Source organism: Equus caballus, chromosome 13 (assembly GCF_041296265.1).
Source record: "Equus caballus isolate H_3958 breed thoroughbred chromosome 13, TB-T2T, whole genome shotgun sequence".
In the NCBI taxonomy this organism is placed as follows: domain Eukaryota; kingdom Metazoa; phylum Chordata; class Mammalia; order Perissodactyla; family Equidae; genus Equus; species Equus caballus.
The window spans coordinates 28,513,946-28,537,667 of record NC_091696.1 but is presented as its reverse complement, the minus strand read 5'-3'; the positions used below and the strand labels follow the sequence as shown (position 1 = coordinate 28,537,667).

Here is a 23,722-nt window from a genome sequence, read left to right as displayed (position 1 = left end):
TTTGTGGTTGAGTTGCGAGAGTTCTTTATATGTTAAGGATATTAAGCCTTTGTCAGATATATGACTTGCAAATATTTTTTCCCAGTTAGTGGGTTGTTTTTTTGTTTCAATCCTGTTTTCATTTGCCTTGAAGAAGCTCTTTAATCTGATGAAGTCCCATTTGTTTATTCTTTCTATTGTTTCCCTTCTCTGAGAAGGCATGGTGTCTGAAAAGATCCTTTTAATACTGATGTCAAAGAGTGTACTGCCTACGTTTTCTTCCAGAAGCCTTATGGTTTCAGGTCTCACCTTTAGGTCTTTAATCCATTTTGAGTTTATTTTGGTGAATGGTGAAAAAGAATGGTCAATTTTCATTCTTTTACATGTGGCTTTCCAGTTTTCCCAGCACCATTTGTTGAAAAGACTTTCTTTTCTCCATTGTATGCCCTCAGCTCTTTTGTCAAAGATAAGCTGTCCATAGATGTGTGGTTCTATTTCTGGGCTTTCAATTCTGTTCCATTGATCTGTGCACCTGTTTTTGTACCAGTACCATGCTGTTTGGATTACTGTAGCTTTGTAGTATGTTTTGAAGTCAGGGATTGTGATGCCTCCCGTTTTGTTCTTTTTTCTCAGGATTGCTTTAGCAATTCGGGGTCTTTTGTTGCCCCATATGAATTTTAGGATTCTTTGTTCTAATTCTGTAAAGAATGTCATTGGGATTCTGATTGGGATGGCGTTGAATCTGTAGATTGCTTTAGGTAGAACGGACATTTTAACTATGTTTATTCTTCCAATCCATGTACATGGAATGTCTTTCCAGCTCCTTATGTCGTCATCCAATTCTCTCAGAAAGGCCTTGTAATTTTCATTATATAGGTCCTTCACTTCCTTAGTTAAATTTACCCCAAGGTATTTTATTCTTTTTGTTGCGATTGTGAATGGTATTGTATTCTTGAGTTCTTTTTCTGTTGGTTCATTACCGGAGTATAGAAATGCTACTGATTTATGCAAATTGATTTTATACCCTGCAACTTTGCTGTAGTTGTTGATTACTTCTAACAGTTTTCCAATGGATTCTTTGGGATTTTCTATATATAAGATCATGTTGTCTGCAAACAGCGAGAGTTTCACTTCTTCCCTCCCTATTTGGATTCCTTTTATTCCTTTTTCTTGCCTGATTGCTCTGGCCAGGACCTTCAGTACTATGTTAAATAAGAGTGGTGATAGAGGGTATCCTTGTCTCGTTCCTGTTTTCAGGGGGATGGGGTTCAGTTTTTGCCCATTGAGTATGATTTTGGCTATGGGTTTGTCGTATATGGCCTTTATTATGTTGAGGTAGTTTCCTTCTATGCCCATTTTGTTCAGAGTTTTTATCATAAATGGCTGTTGGAGCTTGTCAAATGCCTTCTCTGCATCTATTGAGATGATCATGTGGTTTTTATTCCTCAGTTTGTTGATGTGGTGTATCACGTTGATTGATTTGCGGATGTTGAACCATCCCTGTGTCCCTGGTATGAATCCCACCTGATCCTGATGTATGATTCTTTTGATGAATTGCTGAATTCTGGTTGCCAAAATTTTGTTTAGAATTTTTGCATCTATGTTCATCAGTGATATTGGCCTGTAGTTCTCTTTTTTTGTGGTGTCCTTATCAGGTTTTGGTATCAGCGTGATGTTGGCCTCATAGAATGTGTTAGGAAGTGTTCCATCTCCCCTAATTTTTTGGAATAGCTTGAAAAGGATAGGTATTAAATCCTCTCTGAAAGTTTGGTAGAATTTCCCAGGAAAGCCATCTGGTCCTGGGGTTTTATTCTTTGGGATGTTTTTGATTGCTATTTCAATCTCTTTCCTTGTGATTGGTCTGTTCAAATTGTCTGCCTCTTCTTGAGTGAGCTTTGGGAGATTGTAGGAGTCCAAGAATTTATCCATTTCCTCTAGGTTATCCATTCTGTTGGCATATAGTTTTTTGTAGTATTCTCTTATAATCTGTTGTATTTCTGCAGAGTCTGTTGTTATTTCTCCTCGCTCATTTCTGATTTTGTTTATTTGAGCTTTCTCCCTTTTTTTCTTTGTAAGTCTGGCTAGGGGTTTGTCAATTTTATTTATCTTCTCAAAAAACCAGCTCTTTGTCTCATTGATCCTTTCTACTGCCTTTTTCGTTTCATTAGTATTTATTTCTGCTCTGATTTTTATTATTTCTCTCCTTCTGCTGACTTTGGGCTTCATTTGTTCTTTTTTCTCTAGTTCAGTTAGGTGTGCTTTAAGGTTGCTTATTTGGGATTTTTCTTGTTTGTTAAGATGTGCCTGTATTGCGATGAATTTTCCTCTTAATACAGCTTTTGCTGTATCCCATATGAGTTGGTATGGCATGCTATCATTTTCATTTGTTTCCAGGTATTTTTTGATTTCTTCTTTAATTTCTTCAGTGATCCATTGCTTGTTCAGTAGTGTGTTGTTTAGTCTGCACATCTTTGTGCCTTTCTCAGCTTTTTTCTTGTAATTAATTTCTAGCCTTATAGCACTATGATCTGAGAATATGCTTGTTATTATTTCAATTTTTTTAAATTTGTCGAGGCTTACCTTGTTTCCCAACATATGGTCTATCCTTGAGAATGTTCCATGTGCACTTGAGAAGAATGTGTATTCAGCTCTTTCAGGGTGAAGTGATCTATATATGTCTATTAAGTCCAATTGTTTTAGTTTTTCATTCAGCTCCACTATTTCCTTGTTGATTTTCTGTCTGGATGATCTGTCCATTGATGTGAGTGGGGTGTTGAGGTCCCCTACTATTATTGTGTTGTTTTTAACATCTTCCTTTAGGTCTGTTAATAGTTGCTTTATGAATCTTGGTGCTCCTGTGTTGGGTGCATAGATATTTATAAGCATTATTTCTTCTTAATGCAGTGTCCCTTTGATCATTATATATTGTCCCTCTGTGTCTCTCTTTACCTGACTTATTTTGAAATCCACTTGGTCTGATATGAAAATTGCAATACCTGCCTTTTTTCCTTGCTATTTGCTTGAAGTATTGTCCTCCACCCCTTCACCCTGAGTCTGTGTTTGTCCTTGGGGCTGAGGTGTCTTTCCTGGAGGCAGCAAATTGTTGGATCTTGTTCTTTAATCCATTTTGCTACTCTGTGTCTTTTTATTGGAGAGTTCAATCCGTTCACATTGAGAGTGATTATTGATGCATGTGGACTTAATGCTGTCAATCTGTCGCTCATTATCTTGTTTTCCTGTGTTTCTTTTCCTGTGTGCTTTAGACTACCCATTTAATACTGCAATTTCTTATGCTGGGTTCCTTAGATTTTTCCTTATCTATGATTTGTGACTCTGTTCTATACTTTATTTTAGTGTCTACCTTGAAGTTTGTATTTAGAATCTCATGTATAATATAGTCTGTTCTCTGGTGGTCTCTTACTTACTCGACGAATACTGATTTAGACCCTTTGCTCTTTCCCTCCTAAATAATTATTTTCATTTTTTATTCCAACTCGTCTTATTAATTTGTAGTTAGAGTGCTAAGATCATCCTTGTTTTGGTAGTTTCCTTATTTTTACCCTAATGCTATAGTTGAATATTTGCTATCCTGTTCTGGTTCTATCCATCGGTCTCCCTAGTCTGTGGATTGTGTCCCCTTTCTCCCTTTTTTCTTTTTTCAAGTATGAGAGCCTTCTTGAGGATTTCTTGTAATGGAGGGCTTTTAGTTACAAATTCCCTTAACTTTTGTTTTTCTGGAAAAGATTTAATTTCTCCCTCATATCTGAAGGAAATTCTTGCTGGATAGAGTATTCTTGGCTGAAGGTTTTTATCCTTTAAAGCTTTGAATATATCACTCCATTCTCTCCTAGCTTGTAGGGTTTCTGTAGAGAAATCCGCTGACAGTCTGATAGGGGCTCCTTTATAGGTTATTCTCTTTTTTTCTTACTTCCCTGAGTATTCTTTCCTTATCCTCCTATTTGCCAACTTTACTATTATGTGCCTTGCGGTGGGTCTTTTTACATTGACAAATCTAGGAGATCTAAAACCCTCCTCTACACACATTTCTCTGTTGATCCCTAGATTTGGGAAGTTCGAGAGAGAGAGAGTTTTTAAGGAATTGACTCATGCAGTTGTGGCACTGGCATTTCTAAAATCCGTGGAGCTGTCTGTCAGATGAAAGTTGATGTTAGCCTTGAGGCCGAATTCTGCAGGGCAGCAGGCTTAAAACTTAGGCAGGGTTCCTGTGTCACAGTCTTGAGGACAGTTCCTTTTTCTTCAGGAATCCTGTCTTTTCCCTGAAGGACTTCACTTGTCCGATGCGGCCCACCTGTATTATGGAGGGTACTCTGCTTTTGCCAGAGTCTGTTGATTTGTTTGTTAATTACATCTAAGAAATGCCTCTACAGCAACATCTAGACTTGTGTTTGACTAAACACTGGGCACGATAGCCTAGCCAATTTGACACATAAAATTAACCATCTCACTTGCCCTCTGAGGATTCAGGGTAAATTTTTTTAGTGTAGATGTAGTCTCATTGCTGTCTGCTTCATAGTTTGTGTCCTTACTCCAGCTAAACTAGCAGTTCCATAGTAGGTATATTTTCCATAGCATGTATATTTTCCATACATGCCCCTGCTTTTACCCATCCACATCTTTGGTCATAGTATATCTTCAGCTTAGAATGCTCTGTGTGTCCAAGTCTTATCTGTCCTTCTGAAGGCTAGATCAGACACACACAGTTTTCTTTGCACCCTATGCACCAGCTCTCCTGAACTACTTCTTGTCACCTAATTATGCTGTGTTCTGTGATGGCATTGTGCTTTTGCACACAAGTTCCTATTGCTTAGAGTACCCATCCCTCTTGTTTTTTATAAGGCTGTTACAGCTTCCTCAGGTAGACTTACGTGCTCTTTTTTATTATACTCCCATTGTCCCCTTTGCTTATTTCTGCTAAGGCACTGATTGCATTTTATTCTCATTGCTTGTGTATCTATCTGTCCATGAGACTTTGTTTCTTTAGCGCACTGATCACTGCACTGCTGTCCCTTTCAAAGTTTATCCTCAGCCAAGCCCAAGTATCTGGCCTGTAGTACCTAAATAAATAAATTATGGGATGAATAAACTGAATCTGTGTGAAAGATTTGGGAGTTGTATATTTCTTCTGTAATTTCTCTTTACAGTAGAATGTGGAGATAATGACTTCTTGGGGATGAAGCAAATCTGAACGCCAGAGGTGAGCTTGGGTTAGACTCCAAACGTACTTGGGCATATTAAATATTTACTTGACTCACTGATAAAAATATTTTTATTTTTTCATCCTGTGCAAGGCACATAGCTTCAGAATTGTTACATAAGAAAAGCTGTTTCTGTTTAGAAATGTTGTTTTATTTTTCTTGCATTTGTGTCTACTTGTGTTCTAAGAATATCAAAGCATCTAAGACTCCTTCACCTTCTTTCTGTCCAAAATATAATGGTGGTAGCTGATGACTAATTTATAAACAATCTTAATGTGATGATAAAATAACTTTTTCCTTTTCCTATTAGTTGTTGATCATCTTTCTGAAGTGGAATCTCCATGGCCTGAACATTTTCTGAAAATCATTCTGAGCAAACTGTCTGTTTAAAAACAAGATAACCACATCAAGATGGTTGGAAAACTGAAGCAGAACTTACTATTGGCATGTCTGGTGATTAGTTCTGTGACTGTGTTTTACTTGGGCCAACATGCCATGGAATGCCATCATCGAATAGAGGAACGTAGCCAGCCCCTCAAATTGGAGAGCACAAAGACCACTGTGCGAACTGGCTTGGACATCAAAGCCAACAAAACCTTTGCCTATCACAAAGATATGCCTTTAATATTTATTGGAGGTGTGCCTCGGAGTGGAACCACACTCATGAGAGCCATGCTGGATGCACACCCTGATATTCGTTGTGGAGAGGAAACCAGGGTCATTCCTCGAATCCTGGCCCTGAAGCAGATGTGGTCGCGGTCAAGTAAAGAGAAAATACGCTTGGATGAGGCTGGTGTCACCGATGAAGTGCTGGATTCTGCCATGCAAGCTTTCTTACTAGAAATCATTGTTAAGCATGGGGAGCCAGCCCCTTATTTATGTAATAAAGATCCTTTTGCCCTGAAATCCTTAACTTACCTTGCTAGGTTATTCCCCAATGCCAAATTTCTCCTGATGGTCCGAGATGGTCGGGCATCAGTACATTCGATGATTTCTCGAAAAGTTACTATAGCTGGGTTTGACCTGAACAGCTATAGAGACTGTTTGACCAAGTGGAATCGTGCCATAGAGACCATGTATAACCAGTGTATGGAGGTTGGCTATAAAAAATGCATGTTAGTTCACTATGAACAACTTGTCTTACATCCTGAACGGTGGATGAGAACACTCTTAAAGTTCCTCCATATTCCGTGGAACCACTCAGTATTACACCATGAAGAGATGATTGGGAAAGCTGGGGGAGTATCTCTGTCAAAGTGAGTAAATGTTATGTTTTTTTTTTTTGACCCTATATTCAGCTAATAAAGATATGTGTGTTTGTGTGTGTGTGTGTGTGTGTGTGTGTGTGTGTGTGTATAAACTACAGATCTTTTCTGGAATAGATATAGCTTCATCGATGAGTTTTTTAAAACTTCTCTACCCAGTTCGTTACAGACCCTTCCATTTATTTAATTCATTTGTTTGTTTATGGATTCTTGTCCTTTTTATATATTTTATGGAGGCAAACCCAATTTATAGCAGTGAAGGGCCTTTTTCATGGACCTCAGGCTTTAATGTCCATCATTCAATTTTAGTGACTTCTGATTTCTGCTTTCTAGATATTTTTGTTAAAGGATAATTGGCTTTTGTGTAGATTAAAGTTAATACAAGGAAAAGCATCTACCATGTCGGTGAGTGTGTAGTGAATTCCAAGTATTTAGGAATTTTTCATGATAGAGAAAATTAAAGGCTAAAATTATCTAGCCCAATCCCTTCCTTTTGCAGGTAGAGGACTCAATTAGAAAGATCAAAATGATTTACTCTAATTTAGATGGCAAGGTCGGAATTAGAATTCATGCCTTGTTCAATGGGCTGGTGCTTTTTTTCATGGCATGTATTACGTGTAGTGCTACTTTTGTCATCTGTTGGATATATCTCTTGATTTTTATAAAAAGCTAAAGAATCCCTGAAGTTTGGAAGCTTGATCCATAATCCATACAAGAAGTTTCTTAGATTCAAATACTTCTAAAACCATCTCATTTTTCTTCCTTTCTTATGAAGTGATTACTAGGGTGCCCTGACTAGGTCTGACAACCTGACTTGATAACTTATATACCTAGAATAAAGATATAAAAATGGAAACTACTGTTAAATTCAGGTAGTATCTCCTGATGAAGAAAAGTTGGCTATAACTAAATTTTATTTTATTTTTAATTTTTTTCCATTTATAAAAGTAATATATGCCCCCTGTAAGAAAAAGAAAAAGCAAGGTACTTTCTTAGGGGGCCCTGCTTGCCCTTACCAAGGAATGACTTCTTGCTTTTTTCCTTCAGTGTGTAGAACTTATAGATATTGATTCCTCACGTATATAATTTGGAAGAAACAGCCACCTTTCTGCATCTAGCTTTCAGTTATTGACTATAAATTATTAGGCATTACCACTCCAGTGGCTCTAGGTTATTTTTATTGATTCAAAGAGAATTCTAGCTCTAGCTACTGTAGGAGAGGGGGACATGTCCTCTACCCTCTGGGTCCTTCTGGCTGGACTACAAATTAAATTGACATGAGATAGAATAACAGGAGGAACTCAGTCAAAGCTTTATAATCTGTATACATGGGAGGACCCAGGAAAACTGAGTAACTCACCAAAATGGTGGAGACTCTTATCTTAAATACCATCTTCAGCTAAAGACAAAGGAGGATGTTCGGGGGTAGTGGTTTGGGATTTCAGAGGGGAGGAAGGCAATTCACATGGAAATGGAAAAACAAATGTTTGGTAAATACAATTTATAAAGAGTGGGCTTAGCAAGGATCCTCCCAGTCTACCAGATACCCAGAGTTATCTATGGTGATGGCCTGCTCTGGGTACAGGCCTTTATCTTACATTTCTTGTAGGCAGTTAGGGGGAAGCTCAACGTTTCTTTCAGAGTTTTTTGTCCTTAAAAATAATCAAGGCAAGGCAAAGAGACACATTTTGGGGTTACCAATTCTGATCCCCCACACTGCTATCATCACAGTTTATTGTTCTTTCCAGATTATAGACTATAACTAATTTCTAATGACCTGTATTCCTAGGTAAGCATTTCACTCTGTGTGCTTGTATATTGGCCCAGAGATTCTAATGCTAGTTCCTTCTATTAATATAAAATAAACCTATTAGACACTGCCCTCCACCGTCTCTTTGAATAGGGATTAAAAGATATACTTAAGTTAAATTTTGGTGGAAATCAGGAAAAGATCATTTTGCATGTATACTTACTATGTTTCAGGCAAGCAGAAGACTGAGGAAATTCATAGAAATTTTGAATTAATGGATTTTAGAAGGGAAAGAGACCTTACTTAGCATTTAATGTATGGAATGGAGATCCAGAGAGGTTCTGTGCTTTGTCAGGAATTGCAAGGGGGAGAACCATGACTAGAACCTCCAATGCTTATTCCAAGACTTGTGCCACTATATGAGTTCTTTAAAATTAAGGTATAACATATATAGTAAATGTGCAGTGTACAATTTGATGAATGTTTATAGCTGTATACACTTGTGTCATCACATCCATACCAAGGTATAGAAAATTACCAGCATCCAGGAGCCTCCTTTGTGTTTTTTCCTAGTCAGTATCCTCCTCAACTGAAAAGTAATCACTGTTCCAACCTCTATGACCAGAGGTGATTTGAGGTTGTATATAAAGTTCAAAAACAGTCTTGCATGTTTTTGAACTTCATATAAGTGCAATCATGCCTGTTTATTATTTTGTGCGTGGTTTCTTTCATTTAACATTAGATTCACGCATATATTGTAGATAGCAGTAGTTCATTCTTTTTCATTGCGTTGTAACATTCCAATAGGTACATTTACCACAATTTATCCATTGTTCCATTGATGGACATCTGATGTTTCCAGTTTGGGGCTATTATGGGTAAAGTTGCTAAGAGCTTTCTTTTACATTACTTTTGGTGGACATAAGCATTAATTTCTCTTCGGTGTGTACCAAGGAATAGAATCACTGGATTGTAAGATATATCTATCTATATGTTTAACAGACACTTCCTGTTTTCCAAAATGTCTGTATCATTCATGTATGGCTATACTATGCATGAATGTGTTCTAGGTGCTTCATATCTTTGCCAACACCTGGTATTGTCAGTCCTTTTAAATTTAGTGAGGTACAAGTATTTTTTTAAACTTAAAAACAATGTAAAATAATAACATTTAAACTCCTTTTTGAAAGAACTCTTACCCATAATTCCAATATAAAACAGATAAAAGCATAGTGGCTTTGGTTGAGGCAGATTTAATCCAGACCATATTGCCTCTTTGAAGACTGAGTCCCTGCTTTCAAAAAGAGCTAATTGGGCTATAAAGCAGAAACATAAAAAATTCTTCTAGAAGTAAGTACCAAGTTGTAAATATTCCGTGTTATTTGAGAGTCAGGACCATAAGGAATTCATAGCTCAGGGTTGATCATCCTGTGTGCTTTTACCTTCCTATAACATTTTTATTCTGGGAAAATTGTTTAAAATAAGTATTGTAGTACTTACTCTAGTATTATTTAGTACTAAAATACTGAAAATGTTTAGGCAGGCTTGAAGGTGTCACCAGATGACTCAGGAACGTATGCAGAAATTGCTGAAGATAGTAATAAGGAAGGCCTTCACAGTTCTCCCTGACTTATCTCGTTAACTATGAAAGTTAAGCTTTCCTTTGCTTTGCTTAGGAATTTCCAGTTATTTTCACTTGGAGTGGGACCTCTTGCCTCCCTGGTCAGTTCCAGTTCCAGTAAAGTAGGAGGCATTGGGTAATCACCTGCTAGCAGATGTAAGGGTTTTTCTATGAAAGAATTTGATTGAAGAAAGCATACTTTGATTCTGAGGTGGTCAGGGAGTCTGCATTAGAGACAAGTGTATATAAGCTAGACTTTTTAAAAATTGAAAATAAGAGCAAAGTATTTAATGAATAGGGACGGGATGAAACCAGATTGCTTTGGCTGGCTGGTAATTTCTGCATTTAGGTACTAAATTATAGAATTTTAGACATACAGTTCATCCTTAATGTTTTTAGGTAGTCATTTCAAGTCCAGTAGTAGTGCGCTAGTTTCTCCAGTGACTAGTATTATAACTTTGATGTTTTGAATACTATGTTCTGTTGTTTTTTTTTTTTTTTTTTGAGGAAGATTAGCCCTGAGCTAACATCTGCCACCAATCCTCCTCTTTTTGATGAGGAAGACTGGCCCTGAGCTAACATCCACGCCCATCTTCCTCTACTTTATATGTGGGACACCTACCACAGCATGGCTTGCCAAGCGGTGCCATGTCTGCACCCGGGATCTGAACTGGTGAACCCCAGGCCACTGAAGCCAAACGTGTGCACTTAACTGCTGTGCCATCGGGCTGGCCCCTTATGTTCTGTTTTAATGAATTATTCAACCATATTTTTCAACTTCATACTAACCTGAGCTGTAGTCTTGAATATAATGGTTCCAAAAAATAATTTATAACTCTCTGATCTATTTCTTCTGAACTAACAAAGACTAGAAAAAATTGAGGCATTTCTAAATGTCTTTTTGCCTTTATCTCTCAAGAAATGTGTGTACAGAAAGGGAAGGGAGTACATTTTAAGGACAATACTTTATGCAAATAGTTGTATTCCAGTAGAATTCTCCAAGTGATTGAATATGGAGTAGGATCTTACTGAACAGTGAATACTACCTGCTGCTGAGGCCTGCTCTCAAATATTTTCGGTAGAAAATGGAAGTAAAGTTTGAGGTTATTTACCTTGAGCTCTTCTCACGAATTGTGGAATTTTGGTCATCTCCATTTGGGAACATTCAGTAAGTTACTAGAGCATACAGAGTTGTTTCTGCTATTAAACTCATTAAGATGCTATAAAATTATCTGGAACAAATAAAAATCATCAATAACAATAACAAAAAACCCACGAAGATGTACTCAAAGATGAGTGAAATAAGAAAGTAACCTAAGATCAGTAAACAAGTTTACTGGGTCAAAAGACAAAGCCAGGAAAACAAAACAATATAATGGTAACCCTTAAACAGAACAAGTACAAGAATCACAACTACAATTCAGAGAAGAGTTGTCGACTCTTAGAGCAGAAAGAGGATATACAACTATTAAGCACAAATAGGCTAGAATGAAAAATACAATAGCAGTGGTAAGTGGAAGAGAACAAATAAGAACATGATAACTGATACTGCTATTATATTTTTTAGTCTAACTTTCTGATAAGTAAAGCAGAGAAAAATCTAGAAATCAGATCCAGAGCAAAGAAAGATTAAATAAATAGGTGGAAATAATGCAAAAAAGTTTCTTGAAATGGAGAAACTTTTGAGGAAGTAGAAAGAATAGTTATTTATTAAATTTAGAATATTAAATTTCTTTTTAGTTTCCAAAATATAATTTAGTTTGGAAATTAAAGATTTTTATAATATTTTATGGGATTAACAGAGAAAGATAATGAAATATCCACCTGAAAATTTTTTGAAATTTAAAGATTACTAGAATACTACGAGCAAGTTAAGAGAAAGACAGACTATGTTCATGCAAATTATGATCACTTCTATAGCATATAGAAATAATAGCATGCAAATTAGTATTACTTGAGCTCTACCAGCTTACATTAAAACATCCCAGGATACTGGGATAGGGAGATCTCTGCTACTTTCTTGAGTACCTAGTATGTGCCAGACACAGTGTTAAGACCTCTGCCCTAAAGGTACACATTATCTAATGGAAGACACAGATTCATGTACAATACAATGCTAAGTACTCTGAGAAACCAAGAAGAGGTACCTAACCTAGTCTGGAATGTTCAGGAAGGCCTTCCAGGATGATGTGGTACCAAACAGAAATAAAGCAGCATTTCTCAACCTTGGCACTATTGACATTTTGGACTGGATAATTCTTTGTTTCGCTAGCTCTCCTGTACATTGTGAGATGTGTAGCAGTATCCCTGGCCTCTACTCAATAGATGCCAGTAGCAATCCCTTCCGCCGCCCAAGCTGTAACAACCAAAATGTTTCCAGACATCGCCTTTGCATGTATTGCTCCTTCTGCCCACAGTATCTTTCTCTCACTTCTTCATCGGACTAGCTCAAGTTGTATTTCATTGTTCAGCTCAGATCTCCCTAAGACCTCGTTCTGTCCAGGATGCACTTCCTGTGTCTTCATGAGATGCCTTGCCAAATGACTTTGAAGCTGGTTAGACCTGTGTTTAAAACCTTCCATTGACACTAACGTCTTTATAACATTGGATAAACTACTGTCCCTCTCTGTCTTTATTTTTTTATCTGTAAAATGGAGAAGATGGTGATGGTGATAATGATGGTATCATCCAACATTTATTGAACATTTATTGTGTGCCAGGCACTTTCTTAAGCTCTTTACATGCATTATCTCCCCTAGTTTTCATATTTACCCTCTCACATTTACCCATAGGTACTTTAAAAAAACCTCCATTTTTTAGAAGAAGGACTGTCCCACAGTTGGGACATGGTAGAGCTAGGATCTGGGCCTGTGTCTTTGTGTCTTTAGAACCTGTGCTCTTAACCCCTATGTTGTATTTATAGGGCTTATGAATATTAAATAAAATAATGAGTGTGAAAACGGCTAAACATAGGCTTTAGAGTCAGACAGACATAAGTTCAAATTCCAGCTCTGTCCTTTATTAGTTGTATGACCTTGGATGAATTACTTGATTTTGCCTATTAGTTGCCTCATCCTCCCCTTTAGTTTTCTTATCTTGGAAATTGGGGTGCTAATAATATCCATTGGGGATGATAATAATATCTTCTTCATAGGGTTGTTATGAGGATTAAATTAGAATGCCTGTAAAGCCTAGCATTAGTAAGTGGTCAAAAATGTTACATATTATCTTTATTATTATTATTATTAGGATGATAATAATAGTACCCCTTGGGGATGGTGATAATATATTTATTTAATATAATAGTATTTATTTCATAGAGTTGTGAGGATTAGATTATTATAAAGTCCTTAGCATAGCACCTGGCATTAATGGTACTTAACATATTATTTTTATTATTATTATTAAATGCTTATGCTCTGTCAAAAAGAAAAATAATGAATGTGAAACACCTAGCACAGTACCAACACATTCTCCTATAAGCTTGTTTAGGACAGAGATAGTCTTAACTCTTGAAATGTTTGTCTAACTAATGAAGCAAAATGGACAAGATGATCTGAACAGCTCTAGTGGGGAAACTGACATGGCAGGTTGGGAATTTTAGCATTACAATAGCAGTATTTGAAACTACCTGATGATGGTCCCTGATATTTCATTGTCAGGTTTTTCTGGTTTTTGTTTGTTTAGTTTTCCTGTTTGTAGACTTTACATAGATGGGATCATAGTCTATTTTTTTCCGTCAGTTGTTTTTCTTTCTTTCTTTCTTTGTTTTTGCTTAACATTGTCTTGAGATTTATTTGTTTTGAGGTGTATAGCTTTCATCAATTTGTGGGTTTTTTTGCCACAATACTATTCTATGGTATAATATAGTTTATTTATACATTTATACTATTGATGAACGTTTGGGTTCTTTTTGGTTTGGGGCTATGTACATTTAAAATAGCCTCTTCAAGAGTTTCTCTAAGATACACTCTTAGGAACAGAATTGCTGGATCATGGAGGATATGCATATTCAACTTCACTAGGTAATGTCAAATTATTTTCCAAAAAGTTTGCATTAGTTTACGCTGTCACTATCAGAGTATAAAAATTCCCAAGGGTCCATATCCTCACTAGCCTGACTTATTTTTTCTTCCACTATTAATATTTTATGTTTATTTTGAAGTTTTATATGTATATATATGTACTTTTAAATATATGTGTACATCCATATCAAATATTTAGATAACAAAATTAGGATAATTTACTGTATAGAACTACAACTCATTTTACAACCTTCTTATTTAATTTAATTGTATATTACAGCCTGGCTTTTTATTTTTCCAGCTGGGTAAGAGTAAATAGTACCTCATTGTGATTTTAATTTGTAATTCTCTGATTAATGAGTTTGAGCACCTTATGTTTTCATTGGCCATTTGTGTTTCTCTTCTGTGAAATGTGTGACTTTTGCCCATTTATCTCATGGGTAAGGTTTCTCTTTTTGATAGCCTTTATTTAATGTATAAATTACAAATTACTTCTCTCAGTAGCTTGTCTTTTAACTTTCTTTATAATCTTTTTTGATGAATGTAGGTTTTAAAGTTGTTGCATTTATCAGTCTTTTCCTTTATGGTTTGAACTTTTTGTATTTTGTAAAGAAATCCTTCCTTACCCTAAAATCATAAAAATAGTCTCCTCTATTTTTTTCTAAAACTTAATTATTTTCTTTCCCATTAATCAATCTGGAATTTATTAATCAATGTGGACTTTATTTTCTGTGTGTGAGGTACAGATCCACTTTCAATTTTTTTCCGTAATAGATAACCGGTTTCCCAGAACTATTTACGAAATAGTCCCCTTTCCCCTAGTGGGGTGCAGTACTGGCTAGGTTAAATATTAAGTTTCCATATATACTTTATTCTTTTTGTGAGATCTCTCTCTTCAATTCCACTCTATTTTAATTGCTATAGTTTTACAAAATATCTTAATATCTAGTAGGGCAAGCCCCTTGCTTAGTTCTTCTCTAGGACTGTCTTGGCTGTTTTTAGCCCTTTGTTCCTCCATATAAATCATGCTTAAATTTGCATTAAATCTGTAATTTTGAGAAGGATAGCCATCATTGTGATATTAAGCCTTTCTATCCATAACACAGTAAGCTTCTTCGTTTATTTTTTCAATGTCTTTTGATGATATTTTATAATGTTCTTCATAAAAGTCTTGTACTTTTGATTAGTTCCATATTAAGTACCTTCTTTTTTGTTAACATAAATAATATGTGTTGTTTTTAAATTTTCTTTTAGTCTTTCTTTTATAGAGATGCACATGAGCTTTTGTATATTTATATCCTGCAGCTTTCCTGGTGTTTTGTGGTTTTGCCTAGGCTAGAACTTTTAATAATAGCAAGCAATCTTGTTTTAAGGCAGTGGTTCTCAGCTGGGGCCAGTTTGTTCCCTGGGGAGACTTTTGGAAATGTCTGGAAATGTCTTTGGTTGTCACAACGGTTGGGTGGTGGCACTACTGGCATCTAATGGGTAGAGGCCAGGGATGCTGCTCAATATCCTACAATACACAGGACAACCCCCACAACAAAGAATTGATGCAGTCTAAAATGTCAGTAGTGCCAAGGTTGGGAAGCTTTAAAATAGGGATTTTTTTTTTTCAGTCTTGAAAAATTTTAAATACAAAAATGGAATGGTATACAGAACCCCCAAGTATAACCACCAACAATTATCAACATGGGCTAATGTTGTCTCTCTCTTCCCCTACTTCTGAATTATTTTAAAGCAAATCCAAGATATCATATTATTCCATCTTTTTAAAAAAAATAATTAAATGAATCATTTATTTCATTAAAAGTAGACATCAGCAGTTTTAAATCAGGGATTTACAAAAAACATTCTGATTCTAATCCTCCTTAGGCTTCTTTTCCCTAAAAAAAAAAAGTACTTTATTTTATGTTATTAGTTCCTACAAAGACATATTCAGTGAGTAAAACGGTTAAGATTTTGGTTTCTTAGATAATCCTGGTTTTGAATCCCAGCTCTGCCACTTAGAAGCATTGTGAACCTAGATAAGTCACTTCATTGCTTTGAGTCTTGGTTTCTCATTTAAAAGGTTGCATTTAAGAAAGAAAATCTGGAGCTATTCTTATCAAGGATACAGATGAACAGCCAGATGAAGTAGTACATAGGGGCGGGGTCCAGAAGGGTCCCAACGGTAGGAGCTTCTGGCCCCATGAAATTGGGGTGCTCCGCCCTCCCGATATGTGGATATGTTCACCAATTTGGAAGCTCCTCAAAATTTCGTGACTTAAAACAGCAGACATTTATTGTATCGTAGTTTACTGTGGGTCAGGAGTATAGTCATGGCTTCGACGAGTCTCCCGACTCCGGATCTCTCAGAAGGCTACAGTCAAAGCTTAACTGGTAAGGGAGTTTTTCCCAGCTGGTGTCCAATCCTTTTGGCAGGATTCAGTTCCTCATGGGTGTTGGGTGGAGGACCTTACTTCCTTACCATGAAGTTTTCTCTATTTGGCTACTCGCAACCTAGCAGCTGACTTCATCAGAGCAATTAAATGAGAAGTGCCAGAGAAAGTGAGTGAAACAGAAGTCACATCTTTTGTAACCCAATCTTGGAAGTGACATCTATCACTTGCTTCATATTTATTGGAAGCAAGTCCCTAGGTCCAGCCACAATCAAGGGGAAGATATTACGCAAAAGAATACCAGGAGTTGGGAATCATCGATACTCTTTTAGAAGCAGCCTACCAGTCTGCTCTCTGGCTGCTAATGACTCATTTTCCTTGCATGTGCAAAATATATTTCCTCCCTCCCTAGGTCCCCTCTCACCTTGTTACAAGCTCAAAGTCTAGCATTCTACCATCTAAATCAGGTCTAGTTGTGGATGAGGCTCCTGGGTGTAGTTCGTTAAATATAGGTCCTTGAGTACATTTGCTCTCCATTTGAAGATCTGTGACACTTAAGGATACAAGTTATATCCCCACCTCAACCCTCCCAATATATAGTAGTGGAACAGGCATAGAGTAATTCCTGTTTAAAATGGGGGAAAATAGGAAGCACAAAGGTTTCACAGTCCATATCAGTTCTGAAATCCATCTGGGAAAATGTTAGATATTCTTTGATTAGGTCTCCATCACATAGAAATTCTAGGAATTATTCTGCTTGTCTCTCACCTCTACCCTCTGGGCTCTTGAATGATCCTTCCTTTTCCATGGAAGATAGCACATGTTTTGTAACTATGTGGTTTTATCAGTCAACTTCCTGCCAGTAGAATTTTGGGAATGCACTGCATCTTTTCATTTTGTGCTATTTCTGTCTCTTTCAGTCCAAGTTGGTGGTGTTGCTGCTGATAAACTTTTCTCAAAAACGTGGGTCCTCTGTAAATCTCATTGGGGTTCATTCCACTGGCTAACAGATATACTCTCAAATCTCTCTGAAATAAGCCTGTCTTTGCTTTGGGCACCTGCTGAAATGGCTAAGGGACAATGTGCTTAAGCTTCCTAGAGGCCTTATTGTTCAATTGAGAAGACCTATAAGGCACACCCTTATTTATTTAAAGGCCTCTTTGTGTCACGGAATTTATTGGGAGCCATTTTATTTATTTATTTTTTTAAACTTTGACACCTGTCAGAGATTTTTTTTTTTCCTAAGGATTGGCACCTGGGCTAACAACTGTTGCCAATCTTTTTTTTTTTTTTTTGTCTGCTTTATCTCCCCAAACCCCCCCTGTACATAGTTGTATATCTTAGTTGCAGGTCCTTCTAGTTGTGGGATGTGGGACACCACCTCAACGTTGCCTGATGAGCGGTGCCATGTGCGCGCCCAGGATCAGAACCCTGGGCCGCCGCAGCAGAGTGCGCGAACTTAACCACTCGGCCACGGAGCCGGCCCCCTCAGGAGCCATTTTATTTTATTTTTTATTTATTTATTTATTTTTTTGATTTTTTGTTTTTGATTTTTTTTTTTTTCCTTTTTCTCCCCAAAGCCCCCTGGTACATAGTTGTATATTCTTTGTTGTGGGTACTTCTAGTTGTGGCATGTGGGATGCTGCCTCAGTGTGGTTTGATGAGCAGTGCCATGTCTGCGCCCAGGACTCGAACCAACGAAACACTGGGCCGCCTGCAGGGGAGCGTGGGAACCTAACCACTCGGCCTCGGGGCCAGCCCCCTCGGGAGCCATTTTAGAATCAGCCTACCGCAGAGGTTAAATTGTATCTAATTGAAGTAATTATATGCTTTTTTTTTCTCTTTTAAGCTACTAATCTAGTAAATTACATTAATAGATTTTCTAATGTTGATTTAACCTTGAATTTCTGGGAAAAACCTCCAGCTTGGTCATGCTTCATCATGTGATAATTAGTGCTGGATTTGATAGCTAACTTTTGGTTTAAAATTTTTATATCTATTTCATGAGTGATACTAACCTATAATTTTAATTTTTCTTTTAATCTCTGTTTTGTTATATAGTTATGCTAGCCTTACAAATTACTTGGGAGTGTTTCCTCCTATTCTGTGCATATTTTGATTGTCTTTTTTCCTCAATATTGGATCACATTTTCTTGTTTCTTTGTATGTGAATAATTTTTGGAGTTATGCTTTGAGTATCTGAGTCCTGTTAGAATCCTCTGGAGAATGATAATTTTGTTTGTTTGTTTTGATAGACAATCAAGCTGGTTAGGTTCTAAACCATAGGATGGGCTCACCTTTTGTGAACAGTATTTCCAGTACCAGTTCAGTTTAGACTTTGCTGCTTTGGGTCTTTCTCACCCACATACCATTTATGAATTTGGAGCTTTGGTGGCAGTTTATTTTATAATTTAATTTTCAGAGCCTTTGCTGTGTTTCCTTCAGTCTCTCCCAAGTGTGAACTGAAAGTTGTGCTGATTCATATGCAAAATTATGGGAAACTTTCTCTGGCTCTTTCTTTCCCTGGATTCCCCCAACATTCCCTGGCTCCCAGTGGCTACTTTTCTTGTTATTCTGCCCAGAATTATGGGTTTCTCTCAGAGTTTTAGCTGCCTACGCTGTCTCTATGCATTTCTTCATGACTGGTGCCACTATTAAGGCAAAGAGGTGACAGAAAACTGTCAGAAATAACAGATTTATAGCCTTTGGACTGCAGCAGTCCTTTTTCTCGATTCTTTTTTGCCTAAAAGATGGGATTTTGCCCAGTTTTTGCTGCTCACATTTGTTCGTACTATGGACTTAAAGGCTCTTATTTTATTCTAAGGATTTTAATGTTTCTAACTTTCATTTGAAAAAGTTTTAATTTTTGGAAAATTATTTTTGTTTATTCAATCTGAGTTGGCAGTAATTTTCTCTTAGTGCTTTAAAGAGATTACCCCACTGTCTTGTAGTTGCAGTTGTTGCTTTTGAGAAATCTGCTGTCAGTCTAATTGTCAGTCCTTTTTTATATGCCATTTTCCTGACGATTTTAAGATCTCTTCATCTTTTGTGGTTTTACTATTTTATTTTGTGAGTAGTTGTGGATTTCTGTTTTGATTTATCTAGCTTGGTAAATGTTCTTTTTGCGAATATGGGAGGTTTTTAACTAAAATGTCAATTTCTTTAAAAGATAAAATGCTATTTAAATTACTTGTTTTTGAGTGAGCTTTGTGTCTTTCAAGGATTTTTCCATTTCCTCTAAGTTGTTGAATCAGTAGGCATAAAATTGTTCATAATATTCCCTTATTGACATTTTCCTATCTGTAGAATCTGTAGTGATTGGCAGAACCTCTTCTTCCTGAAATTGGTAATTTCTTCTTGGAGTTTGTTGAGCTTTTTTGAGCCTGTGGGTTTTATGGTTTCTACAAAATGTGGAAAAACTTGTACATTATTTCTTCAAATTTATATTTTTTTCTTTCTTCTCTCCCCTCCTTTGGAGACTCCAGTTACAAATATATGAGACTATTTGAAATTGTTCCATAGCTCACTGATGTTCTTTTTATTTTTAAAAATAGACTTTGTTTTTTAGAGCAGTTTTAGATTCACAGTAAAGTTGAGCAGAAAATATAGGGAGTTCCCATGTATTCTCAGCCCTCACAACATGCACAACCCCTTCTACTATCAAAATCCCAAACTGGACTGGTACATATGCTATGGTTGATGAACCAACATTGAGACATCTTTATCATTCAAAGTCTATAGTTTACATTAGGGTTCACTTTGGGTGTTGTTCATTCTATAGGTTTTGACAAATGTATACTGTCATGTATCCACCATTACTGTATCATACAGAATAGTTTCACTGTCCTAAAAATCTTTCGTACTTTACTTGTTTGTCCCTTTCTTCCCCCTAATGCCTGGCAACCACTGATCTTTTTGCTATGTCCATAATTTAGCCTTTCCCAGAGTGTCATATAGTTGGAATCTGATAGTCCGTAGCCTTTTTGTATTGGCTTCTTTCACATACTAATATGCATTTAAAGTTCCTCCGTGTCTTTTCATGGCTTGATAGCTCGTTTATTTTTAGCACTGAATAGTATCAATTGTATTGATTTTTTCAAAGAACCAGCTTTTGATTTTGTTGATTTTTCTTTATTGCTTTCCTGTTTTCAGTTTCATTGAATTCTGCTCTAATCATTATTTCTTTTCTTCTTCTTCTTTTTTTATGTATGCATTCAATGCTACAAATTTCCCTGTAAACACTGCTTTCACATACTTTGATAAGTTGTATTTTCATTTAGTTTAAACTATTTAAAAATTTTTTTGAGATTTCCTCTTTGATCCATGTATGATTTAGAAGTGTGTTGTTTAATCTCCAAGTATTTTGAGATTTTCCAGCTATCTTTCTTTATTGATTTCTAGTTTAATTCCATTGTGGTCTGTGAGAGTACATGGAATGACTTCTACTCTTTTAAGTTTGTTAAGTTGTTTTTTATGGCCCAAATGTGATCTGTCTTGGCTTATGTTGCATGTAAGCTTAAAATGTGTCACTCTTCTGCTGTTTTTGAATGAAGTAGTTTATAAATGTCAATTATATCCAGTTGATTGATGATGCTGTTGAGTTCAGCTATGTTCTTGCTGACTTTCCGCCTTTGGAATTTGTCCATTTCTAATAGATGCATGTTGAAATCTGCAACTACAATAGTGGATTCATCTTTTTCTCCTTGTAGTTCTATCCTTTATTGCCTCACATCTTTTGACTCTTTGTTGTTAGATGCCTATACATTAAGGATTTTTAAGTCTTGCAGAATTGACCCCTTTATGATTAATATAGATACTCTAGCTTTCTTTTGATTAGCAATAACATGGTATCTCTTTTTCTGTTTACTTTTAATCTATATGTATCTTTATATTTAAAGTGGGTTTCTTTTTTTTAAGGATTGGCACCTCAGCTAACATCTGTTACCAATCTTCTTTTTTTTCTTTTCTTCTTCTCCCCAAAGTCCCCCAGTACATAGTTGTATATCGTAGTTGTAGGTCCTCCTGGCTCTCCTATGTGGGACACTGCCTCAGCATGGCTTGATGAGCGGTGCTAGGTCCATGCCCAGGATCTGAAGTGGCACAATCCTGGGCTGCCAAAGTCGAGCATGGGGACTTAACCTCTCGGCCATGGGGCCAGTCCCTAAAGTGGGTTTCTTGTAGACGACATATAGTCGGGTCTTGTTTGTTGATCCGTTCTCACAATCATTTTCTTTTAATTGGTACGTTTAGATCATTGATGTTCATAGTGATTTTTGTTATAGTTAGATTCATATCTGTCATATTTGTTACTGTTTTCTATTCACTGCCCTTGTCTTTTGTTCTTATTTTTGCCTTCTGCTCTTTTTCTGCCATTTGTGGGTTTTAATTGAGCATTTTATATGATTTGATTTTGTCACCTTTCTTAGCATATCAGTTATACTTTTTTCTGTGTGTGAGGAAGATTGGCTCTAAGCTAACATTTGTTGCCAGTCTTCCTTTTTGTTTCTCCCTCCCCAAAGCCCCAGTGTGTAGTTGTATAGGCTTGTTGTAATTCATTCTGATTCTTCTCTGTGGGATGCCGCCACAGTATGGCTTGATGAGCAGTGCATAGGTCTGTGCCCAGGATCTGAACCAGTGAACCCCGGGCCGCTGAAGCAGAGTGTGTGAACTTAACCACTTGGCCATAGGGATGGCCTCCAATTATACTTAATTTTTAACTTTTTTTAGTGGTTGCCTTAGAACTTCCAACTTGGAAGTTCTCTGAACCGTGTTCTGGGATGCAGTTAAGTTACTTGGACAGTTTAAACTTTTTGTATTTTAGTTTTATGATTGGTTAGGTGGATGTGAAGAAGTACTTAGTCTAGGGCTAATTATTCCCCAGTGTTGAGTCAAGATCATTCTGAGTACTGTACCAAAATCTAATGAATTACAGTCATGCGCTACATAACAATGTTTCAGTCAATGATGGACCGCATATACGGCAGTGGTCCCGTAAGATTATAATAGAGCTGAAAAATTCCTATCACCTAGTGATGTTATAGGCATCATCACATTGTAGCGTAATGCATTACTCACGTATTTGTGGTGATACTGGTGTAAAGAAACCTACCACACTGCTAGTCATATAGCACATACAATTATTTACAGTATATAATACTTGATAATGATAATAAATAACTGTTACTGGTTTATGTATTTACTATACCATACTTATCGTTATTTTATACTAAACTCTTTCTACTTATTAAAAAAAAGTTTACTGTAAAACAGTATGCTGTGTTATGCTGGCAGCAGCCTCATATGTTCTGTGTTTACTATGTCTCTTGATTGCATCATTTTCTCTTGTGTTAATCTCATGTTGTTTTGTTTACCATGACCCCTAAGTGTACAAAATCCACTGCTGATGTTGCCAGTAAGAGGCCACATCGAGTGATTGACCTGGAAACAAAATTAAAAATGATTAAAGACTATGAAGGTGGAAAATCAGTGATCATTATTGTTTACCAGTGAGCCATGTCCCATTCCACCATAGCTATGATCTTCACAAACGAGAACAAAGTGATAAAAGCTGTTAAAATATCAGCTTTATTGAAGGCAATTGGACTAATAAAAATTTGAGAAGGGCTTATATCAGACATGGAGAAACTTATAATGACCTGGATTGAAGACCAGACAGAAGCATATCCCTCTCAGCACCATGATAATCATGGCCAAAGCAAAAAGTTTCTGATGTTGAAAGAAAAGGCTGGACCCAACTATAATGTTGAATTTACTTCTAGCTCTAGGTGGCTTAAACAATTCAAGAATCGTTATTTATTGCATAGTGTGAAAGTGAGTGGGGAGTCTATGAGTGCTGATGTGAAGGCAGCTGAAGAATGTTTGGAAACTCTAGATGAGCTGATTGTGGGGGAAAATTACTTGCCAGACCAAATATTTGATATGAACAAAACTTCCCTATTCTGGAAATGGATACCTGAAAGGACTTTCATCCATAAAGAGGCCAAGTCAATGCCAGGTTTCAAGGCTTTTAACGTCAGGGTAGTCTTGCTTGCGGGCAATGTTGCAGGCTACAAATTGAAAGCCTTTGTGATCTGGCACAGTGAGAACCTCAGGGCTTTCAAATATATCAATTGGCACACACTGGAGTGTCCTACGGGGGCAATAAGAAGTCATAGATGACCCTACTGCTCTTCCAAGATGCCCTCCTAAATTGCTATGCTGGATGGAGAAGTGCTGTTTGGAGAATAACATACCTTTCAAGGTTTTGCTTATTGTTGATAATGCTTCCGGCCATTCTCCTTTTCTTGGTGACCTTCATCCCAATATCAAAGTGGTATTTCTCCCTACAAACAGCACCTCTTTGATTCAACCAATGGATCAAGGAGTTATAGTAGCCTTTAAGGCCTGCTGCCTGAAGAGGACCTTTGCCCAGGCTGTGGCTGCAACTGAGGAAGACACTGATGCAATTCTGGGAGAATTACAACATCT

The 23,722-nt window shown here is 36.7% G+C and overlaps 1 protein-coding gene across 17 annotated transcripts in view; it reads left to right on the top strand.

The window, feature by feature from the left end:
- Positions 1–23,722, top strand: part of TPST1 (tyrosylprotein sulfotransferase 1) — a 187,860-nt gene that overhangs the window by 37,087 nt on the left and 127,051 nt on the right. For 7 of the 17 annotated variants that reach the window (XR_011424636.1, XR_011424634.1, XM_070231803.1 and 4 more), the window contains exons 2-3: positions 5,142–5,194; positions 5,506–6,451. Coding sequence is in view for 12 of the 17 variants with exons in the window: in XM_070231803.1 (XP_070087904.1) it covers positions 5,607–6,451 (845 nt within the window). In the remaining 5 variants the exon portion in view is untranslated. The remainder of the gene's footprint in view (positions 1–5,141; positions 5,195–5,505; positions 6,452–23,722) is intronic. The other 10 variants (XR_011424635.1, XR_011424633.1, XM_023655535.2 and 7 more) reach the window with 2 other exon arrangements.